Genomic DNA, 9,215 nt, shown 5'->3' with positions numbered 1-9,215 from the left:
TTGACACATGTCTGGGTGAGTAAAGGGCTGACTAAACACCTTGCTCTGCCTCTTTGTCTTCTTCCCTTCCTATTTACGTTTCCTTGGAACGATTCTGCTGGTGCCACGTCCTGTGTTTAGTTAAATAGGCAAGACTGTAGAAAAGGGAATTAAGTGCTAAAGGTTAGAATCTGCTCTTCTGTGCCTTTCTTGATTGCCTGATGTTCCTGTACATACGTGCCTCATGATTGTTTTAAAATGTCTTGTAAATACGTGCCAGAGTTGATTTGGTAAATGGTTTTCCATCCTGCCCGTTTCGTCTCATTCCATCTATTGGTTCGACTTGGTCTAAGACCAGATGGACAGGAAGTTCTGCCTCACTGATTGGCTCCACAATTAGTCAGTGCATTCTCATGGTTCTGCTTTGCCATACATAATAAATAGACGGGTGTACACTGAAGGTACGTACCTCAATTGGCATCGTCAACCCACCAAAAAGGTAACGCGTTTTTTTTTGGGGGGGGGTTTTTTGTATACTGAATCGAGGCTCGTGAAAGAGCTGACATTTACTTCACAAACAAATCAACCAGACAAACAAAATATATAAAAAGAGGGAGCGGAAGACAAGAGAATGGGAAGCACACAAACACTTGAGAGCACACAACATTTAAGAGCAGGGAGATGTGTGGGAGGGAGAGGCTTGGGGGGAGGAGGCGTGGGAAGGGGGGGGGGGTGGGAGAAGGCGTGGGAAGGGGGGGGGGCGTTTGTAAAAGAGCAAGGACCCTGACAGGTTTGAGCAGTATTAATTGTCATCCTTAGTTGCTTGACAACCTGACGGGCCGTGGACTTATCCACAATAATAATAATAATAATAATGATAATGCATTTATTTTATATAGCGCTTTTCAGGAAGCCCAAAGACGCTTTGACAGAGTGCAAAACATAATGCATAAAAAATAAAAACCAATTTTAGAGGCCATTTTTCCCCGCAAGCGGGGGTTGGCCTTTTTCGGGAACTGTGGTTGTTGTTGTTTTTCGGTCCCCTTTTTGAAGCAATGTTTTACGGCCGGATGCCCTTCCTGACGCCAACCCTTTTTGCCGCCTTTAACAACAAACAGGGAATTACCAGTGAACTGGTACTCAATTTGCCGACCTCGGAAGGATGACAGGCTGAGTCAACCCCCCTGGCGTTAATTCAGCGATTGACCGGGATTCGAACCCAGGATCCTAGGATCCTAAGCCGGCACCCTAGCCGCTAGCCCAACACCAGGGCATAGCAAAACATAAAAACAATTGCAAAATAAGAAGAATCAATAGGGAAATATTCAAAGCACAATGTGGCGGCCTGCAGGGCTGGAGGCCGGGAAGAGTCCGAGAAGTCCTCCTCTTGGTGAACCACAAACCCTGCGTCCATAACAATATATACGCTTGTGGTGATTGTGAATAAAAAGAGCAATTGAAGGTGTTGACTGCTAGGGACTTGAGGCTATTTAAGTTCTAGCCGTGCAAATGCTCGGTCGAGACTTGGCCTGCTGTGAGCTGAAGTCAGACAATGATTTGTGCTGGTAAGATTGAGATAGTGTACTCTGCGAGATGGCTTGATTGTATTACCTCGCTTTATATTCATAATCTATTTGCTTTGATATACAGTGGAACCTTGACTTACGAGTTTAATTCGTTCCGTGACCGAGCTCGTAACTCAAATTGCTCGTATCTCAAATCAAATTTCCCCATTGAAATGCATTGAAATGCTATTAATCCGTTCCAGCCCACCAAAAACCACACCAATTTTTAAAAAAATATACAGTATATATAAAAATATCTCGCGCTTTATATTTCACCTGTATGCAGCATACAAGTTGGCAGGATGGCCTGGACTGGAGGTACGCACACTTGACTCTAAAGTCTAAACTGTCCAGCCTGGGTTTGAATCCCGACCCAGCTATAACCTGTCATGGGTGAATCACAGGCAGGGTGATTCATCAATGTGTGTACCGCTAAACTGGGCGCCCCGTTTGCGTCCCATTAGTTGTTGGATGTTAAGGATCTCACCGTGTTTTCCATAAAGAGAAGGCGAGCTATCGCCGGCACTCTGAACAAGTTGTGGCCTGGCATGGCATGAACATGAAAACATGAACATGAACATGAAATGTTCGACATGAACATGAAATTTTCCGAAATAACCAAAATGCGAAAACAAAAACGCAGCGCTATACGACAGAGATACGTACTGTACTTGAACGGCAAGATAACCACGTGACCAGAACCTACCTGGCGGCGTAAACTCGAAATAACCAAAATGCGAAAACAAAAACGCAGCGCTATACGACAGAGATACGTACTGTACTTGAACGGCAAGATAACCACGTGACCAGAACCTACCTGGCGGCGTAAACTCGAAATAACCAAAATGCGAAAACAAAAACGCAGCGCTATACGACAGAGATACGTACTGTACTTGAACGGCAAGATAACCACGTGACCGGGTGGCGAAAGCTCGTAACTCGGATCTCGGCTCGCATCTCAAAGCAATAAACTGCCGGAGCGACGGCTCGTATCTCGAAAAACTCGTAAGTTGGGGCACTCGTAAGTCAAGGTTCCACTGTACTCTTGTTGTATTTGTATGTGTTTCTTAGACCCTGCCTGATTCAAGTTTAATAAAGCCTGATATTGACCAAAGGCTTCTCCATCATTCATTACAATTTATTAAACTTGAATTCTGATCACCATGGACATGATGCTGAAACTGAAAGAGTTTGACGTGGATCCGAACACTGTTAATGCCGGCGAGGAGTGGGCTCGCTGGATTCGTGTCTTCACGTGATACCTTTAAGCTTATGAGTCCGATGAAGTTATGGATGCAGATAAGCTCGACGTACTCATTAGTCATGTGTCCACAATCCACATCCTTCTATCGGTACTTCGCCCATTGCGTGAGCTACACCGACGCTTGCGAGGCTCTCGAGACTTTGTACGTCAAACCTCGTGGAACGATCTACGCTCGCCATCTACCAGCTACCCGCCGTCAAGAGCCGGGGGAGACTTTGGAGCAATTCGTGCAAGCTTTGAGACACCTGAGTAGAGTTTGCAACTTTCAGATTGGTATGTTGCAGGAACTTCAAGATGATTTCATGCGTGATGCTTTTATAACTAGTCTGCAATCGCCTCATATACGACAACGGCTATTGGAGAATTGACTTGGTGAATCTTCATGATGCGTATGAACAAGCTTGTACCTTACAACTCGCTCAGACGCGTTCGGACTCGTACGGGCGATCTTATCTACCTGTGAATGCTTCGACGTCAGAGGGACGATGAGGGGAGATGCAGACACTCATTCAATCTCAGGATACTCCGATCAACGTCTCCGCTACATGACCCCCACTCCAGGAATCGGAAGGAATGGTCGATTGTGAGCCATCATCGGTGGAGGAGTCTACTCCCAAGTTAATGACGACCACATCAGCTACTACCAAGTGTTATTTCTGCAGATATCGGAGACATCCGCGTATCCAATGTCCGGCTCGCAATGCCATCTGTAATAATTGCGGGAAGAAAGGGCATTATGCCAAGGTGTGCTGAGCTGTCAAAACGGTCGGACCCATTATGGCTGGTATGCAGTTGGAAGCCACCACACTCTCCGCTATTTCGCCCTACAGTCTAGCTAAAGCGGTGGTGATGATCACAGTGAATGGTGAGGTCGCCGATGCGCTGATTTACACAGGGAGTTCAGACAGCTACATGAATGCTGCGTTGGTGAAGCGCCATGCTTGGCCGATCCTCCCCATGGGGAAAACAGTGTACATGGCATCATCATCTTTACATCAAGAGATAAGGGGATATTGTGTTGTGGAACTAGGAACTAATGAGACTAAGTACAAGAACGTGAACTTATGTACTGATCTACTCTTGGGTCATGATTTTTTGCGAAGGCATGCTGATTTAAACATGTATTTTGGGGGTACTAACCCTACCTTCTCAGTCTGTAGTCTGGCAGAGGTAGTCGTCGGTCCACCATCGCTGTTTTCCAATTTAACTGCGGATTGTAAACTGATCGCTGTGAAGTCAAGACGACTTACCCGGGAAGATGCGAAGTTTGTTGCTATGGAGACCAGGAAACTTCTCAACAAAGGTATTATCGAGCCGAGCAAATCGCCCTGGCGGGCCCAGGTATTGGTGACAACCACCGCTAATCACCGGAAATGGATGGTAATTGACTATTCCCAAACTATACATCGTTTTATGCAACTAGAAGCATACCCATTGCCACGTATGGACAAAATGGCAGGAGAGGTGGCTAAATATCAAGTATTTAGTACATTGGATTTGCGTAGTGCTTACCATCGAATCCCGATCCGAGAGTCTGATAAGCTGTACACGGCATTCGAGTCTGGTCAGCGACTTTATCAGTTCTGCCGTATACTGTTACGGATTTGTCACTTCCGTTGTTGTGGTTTTCATCCACGGTAAACATTTTTGATTCCATGTATTATTATTATTGTTGTTTGAGGGAAATAGCAATTATTATTGTCAAAAGGTAAAAAGGTTAATGTTTTAAATGAAACAGGAACCGGACGGCGACGAAGAGGAAGAGGAGAAAAAGAAGGCGGAGCGAGTGGAGTCGGACAAGAAGCATAGTTGCTTTGCGGTCTGGAGCAAACATTTGTGAGCAAGAGTCACGAGTGAACTTTGGGTTTCCCAGGAAAGGGATTCGTGCGACAGAGTTGTTATCGCTGTAACAGATTAACCTGCGTGTCAGGTTTTGTGATTGATTCCGGAGAGAATCATCGAAGGGGCATTACGTCTCGAGAATGGGCCGTCGGCCATTTTGACTCACGCGCTTTGCGCGTCGAGCAAGGTTTCTTTGCTTCGTCAGCCGTTTTCACCGGATTCAGACGTATCTGGTGTGTGTGTGTGTGTGTGCGCAACGTGGCTTTTGAAGGTTAATTTGTGGTTCGCCGACTATGAGCAGTGGAACGTCCATACCCGAGGGTGTGATTTCCCAGTCACCTGGAGGGCGCCTTTGGATTTCCCAGTCGCCTTGAGGGCGCCTTTACGCAGCTTTGGCCGCATGACTGTGACTATCATCCGAACGGGATTCTGGTCTCGATTAGACATCGTTCTGACAATCGCTGGAGCGGATCGACTTTGGCTTGAAGCCGGGATCGACTTTGGCTTGAAGCCGGAATCAACAACTTTGGGTTTGAAGCTGGGAAAGAGACATTGGGAATGTTCTTGGTTCACTCACTTGGAGCACAGTGAGTTATATGTTACGAAACTGATGGTACCATCATAGGATATATTGATTGTACTTTTGATTACTATTATTGTTGTACTATTGTTCTTGTGTGATCTTAATACAATATTTGTTTGTTGGTAACAATTGGTGAGGCTTCACCATTGATCTTTGACATACAGAATAACACATTTTTCTGCTGTGACTCCTCTCGGGGCTCGGAGGTTCACCGTGACCAGGGGGTTGGGGAGGAGCACGTAACAATACTCTTCGGGATAATGAACGGAGTATCGTGCTTCCAACGAGCAATCGACAAGATAGTACCTCGAGAGATCTCAAAGACACCTTTGTTTATGTGGGTAATGTCAGTTTTTGTGCGAACACAGAACGAGCATGACAATAACTTGAAATGATTCATGGAAGTAGCTTGCAAGTACAAACTGAATCTCAATGCTGACAATGCTGACAATCTCTTATCTTCCCCCATCTCTTATCTTCCCCCATCCAAAACCTTGATCTTTTCTACCCCCGCTAATTTCACCCCAAATCCACTTTTTTGAAATACCAACTTCTGTCCTGGAAATCCTTGGTGTCCTTGTGTTTTATACTTCTCCCATCCCCCCCCCCCCCCCTTCCCACGCCTCCTCCCCCCAAGCCCTCTCCCTCCCACACATCTCCCGATGTCCCTGCTCTCAAATGTTGTGTTTGTGTGCTTCCCCTTCTCTCCCCATCTTGTCTACCGCTCCCTCTTTTTATATATTTTGTTTGTCTGTGTGATTTGTTTGTGAAATAAATGTTAGCTCTTTCACGAGCCTCGATTCTGTATACAAAACAAACAAAAAAAAAATGCACGTTCTCGACTAAAACCATCAATCTTTTGGGATATACCATTTCAGAAGGCTTGATTCGTCCTGACATGTCCAGTTTGCAACCTTTAATGTAAATGCCACCTCCTCGTGACTTAGCTACGCTGAGACGAACCCTAGGGGCTGTTCGCACAATATTCGAAATGGAGCCCGAAGTATTCCGAGAAAATTTGTCCTCTGGTTGAAAGCAAAAAAATTTCCGCTGTCTTCAGCTGCCAAACTGACTTTTCACAATTTGATTAATGATATTCCTCTAGCGCAGGGGCGGGCAACCTTTTCAGAGTGAGGGCCAGATGAGACTTTTGGAAGGAGATCGCGGGCCGGAGTGAAAAACGAAATCTCAGAATTACTATATTTTGTTTACATGAATAGATTGTACAAAAATTGCATTGAACACTCTACAAATCAATGAGACTGCTGGTGCTGTTTGCCATGAAGAAGTATTTCCATGTCTGGCTCGATGGTTGAGGTAGACAACAGAAGAATGTCATTGAGGTGGCGGTCCGAGAGTTGGGAGCGAAGGTGAGACTTCGTGTACTTCATTTTCGAGAAGAGCTGTTCACAGCAGTAGGTGCTGCCGAACATGGCCACAATGCGTTGGACATGGGCAATGTATTTTTGAAAATTGTTAGAAGGGAGAACGGTGTCGCGGAAGAAGGACAATGGAGAAGAGGTGCGGAACTTCGCCTTCATTTCATCGTTGCACTGCAGCTCCACCAACTCCATCTGTAAGGAGGCAGGGGCGTCTTCCACGGGGAAGTCAAAGGGAGCAGTGAAAAGCTTGAAGTCCGCAGCCAGCACCCTGACTCCTGCAAAACGGGAAGCAAATTCCTCACGTAGAGAGTTGACGACACTAACGCAAGTGCCCAGGTCCACATCGTCAGGGGCACATGCAGCAAGGCGAGGAAAATGCACAAACTGACCAGAAGCCAATTGAGCCTCCCACAAGCGCAGTTTAACCTCGAAGGCAGTGATGTGCGCGTACATGTCTGTCACGAGAATGTCTTTGCCTTGCAGCTTTATGTTGAGGGTGTTCAGGTGCGCCGTGATGTCCGTGAGCAGGGCCAGGCGAGCTAGCCACCGCGGATCAGAGAATTGATCAGCGTGGGGAAGGTTCTTCTGACGTAGAAAGGTGGCAATCTCCTGCTGTAGGTCGCACACCCGAGACAGCATGGCCCCACGACTCAGCCAGCGTACCTCACAGAAGTAGAGCAGGTCGTTGTAGTGCACGTTCACCTCGTCCATCAGTGCCTGGAACTGACGATGGTTAAGGCTGCGGGAGAGGATGGAGTTGACGACCTTCACCACGACAGACATGACACCAACGAGGTTGGCAGACTTAGCGCACAGGGACTCTTGGTGGATGATGCAGTGCATCTTGTTAATGGGCTGAGTGTATCCGGCGGCTGCACAGTGACGCACTAGCAGCGAAGCGGCGCCCTTCTTCTCACCAACCATCGCCGGGGCACCGTCGGTCGTCACACACACAAGACGGGAGAGGTCCAGGGAGTGCTGATCAACACACAGAAGCACGGCGTCGCAGATGTCTTTCCCAGTGGTGGTGTCGCGCAGCGGGACAAGCTGGAGGAATTCCTCACACACTTGAAAGTCAGCGGTGACGCCACGGATGAAAACGGACAGCTGGGCCGTGTCCTTTGTGTCGGTGCTCTCATCCAGAGCGAGGGAAAAGGCGACGAAATTTGAGCTGCGTGTTTTGAGTGAGTCGTGCACGTTTTCCGACATATCCTCGATGCGGCGACGAACGGTGCGGGACGAAAGGCTCACGTTCTCAAAGGCGGAACGCTGCTCTGGACAGACGGAGTCCACTACAGCGAGGAGGCATTCCTTGATGAAGTCCCCATCCGCGAATGGCTTCATTCGGCGAGCAAGGATGCGGGAGACTTCATAACTGGCGCGCGTCACCTTTTCGGCCTCAGTATTCTGCTTGCGGAAGAGTGAAGTTTGTTTCTCCAAGTTGCCTGATAGTCTAACCATGGCGTCCTTCCTTTCGGTGGCAGACACCGACGCGAAGTTTGACGAGCGGTGCTCTGTCTCCCAGTGGCGGCGCACGTTGTACTCTTTTAGGACAGCCAAAGTCTTCAAGCATATGAGGCACTGGGCCTGTCCAAAGCGCTCGATGAAGAAGTACTTCTCCCACTCAGGGTTGAAGATCCGACGCTCGAGGTCCACTTTCCTCTTCTTAACACGCTGGGTCGCAGACATGATGAGCTGAAAAGGAAGAAAATTAGGTATATCAGCAATGAATAAATGATGTAACAGCAAGCAATCTGGGGCACAAAAAATCTCGGAAGACGAATTGTACAGATGAATGTATTTATTTTGCGCGCACGTGGCCAACGCTGAATATGACACAGTTTCACCGTAAAACTGAAATACAGGAAATGAATCAGTCTGCATACTTTTTTTTTTAAAGAGTTCGTTTTCCTTTTAAACAAAAGTTCGTCAATTTCGTTTTCCTTTTAAACAAAAGTTCGTCAATTTCTTTTTTCTTTTACAAACAGAAAGTTCGTTATATATTTTTTTTCTTTACAAATAGAAAGTTCGTTATATTTTTATTTTTACAAATAAAAAGGGAGAATAAAATTATTTAAATGCAGCAAATGAAAGATAATAACATGTTCTAACAAACAAAACAAAGCAAATTGAAAGAAAGTGAAAATTGAAATAGGTTTAGAGAACTCTGCGTCGCTTACCTCTTTGTTGCAAGTTATTTGTCCCAGACACCAACGTTTGTCGCAAGCTGACTGAATCGGAAGGACGTCCGTATCACATGCCGGCTGATTTGAAAAGACCGCCTATCAGCAAGCAGGCGGTGTCTAGGCAAGACAGTTCCCCGTGCGCATGTCTTCCGGAAGAGGACGGTGCTGAAGACAAAATGTCCCTTTCTTGAATTCAGATTGGCTAAATATAAACTCTTACATTTACAAATGATATGAGTTTTACTGGGAGGTCCGCGGGCCGGATTGCAATAATAAAGCCTAGCAGGGTGGCGGGCCGGACGCTAAGCCTTCGCGGGCCGGATGTGGCCCGCGAGCCGGGGGTTGCCCGCCCCTGCTCTAGCGGTAGTAATGTCAATTGATGACAGTGTTCCCTTCATTGTTGAGACTGACGCC

General features: G+C 46.9%; 1 protein-coding gene across 1 annotated transcript; it reads right to left on the bottom strand.

Annotated features, from left to right (window-relative positions):
• Nucleotides 1–6,414: 6,414 nt before the first annotated feature.
• Nucleotides 6,415–8,915, bottom strand: LOC144892075 (general transcription factor II-I repeat domain-containing protein 2-like). Its single transcript, XM_078777240.1, has 2 exons — nt 8,796–8,915; nt 6,415–8,310 (listed from the first exon to the last, which is right to left on the bottom strand). Exon 2 carries the CDS (start codon nt 8,302–8,304, stop codon nt 6,487–6,489), a length of 1,818 nt encoding a protein of 605 aa, XP_078633366.1. The 5' UTR covers nt 8,305–8,310; nt 8,796–8,915; the 3' UTR covers nt 6,415–6,486.
• Nucleotides 8,916–9,215: the final 300 nt, after the last annotated feature.

Source organism: Myxine glutinosa, chromosome 5, assembly GCF_964187855.1.
Source record: "Myxine glutinosa chromosome 5, kmMyxGlut1.1, whole genome shotgun sequence".
NCBI classification, from domain to species: Eukaryota; Metazoa; Chordata; class Myxini; order Myxiniformes; family Myxinidae; genus Myxine; species Myxine glutinosa.
The sequence above is the reverse complement of the archived record's forward strand: the minus strand, read 5'-3'. Positions and strand labels throughout refer to the sequence as shown.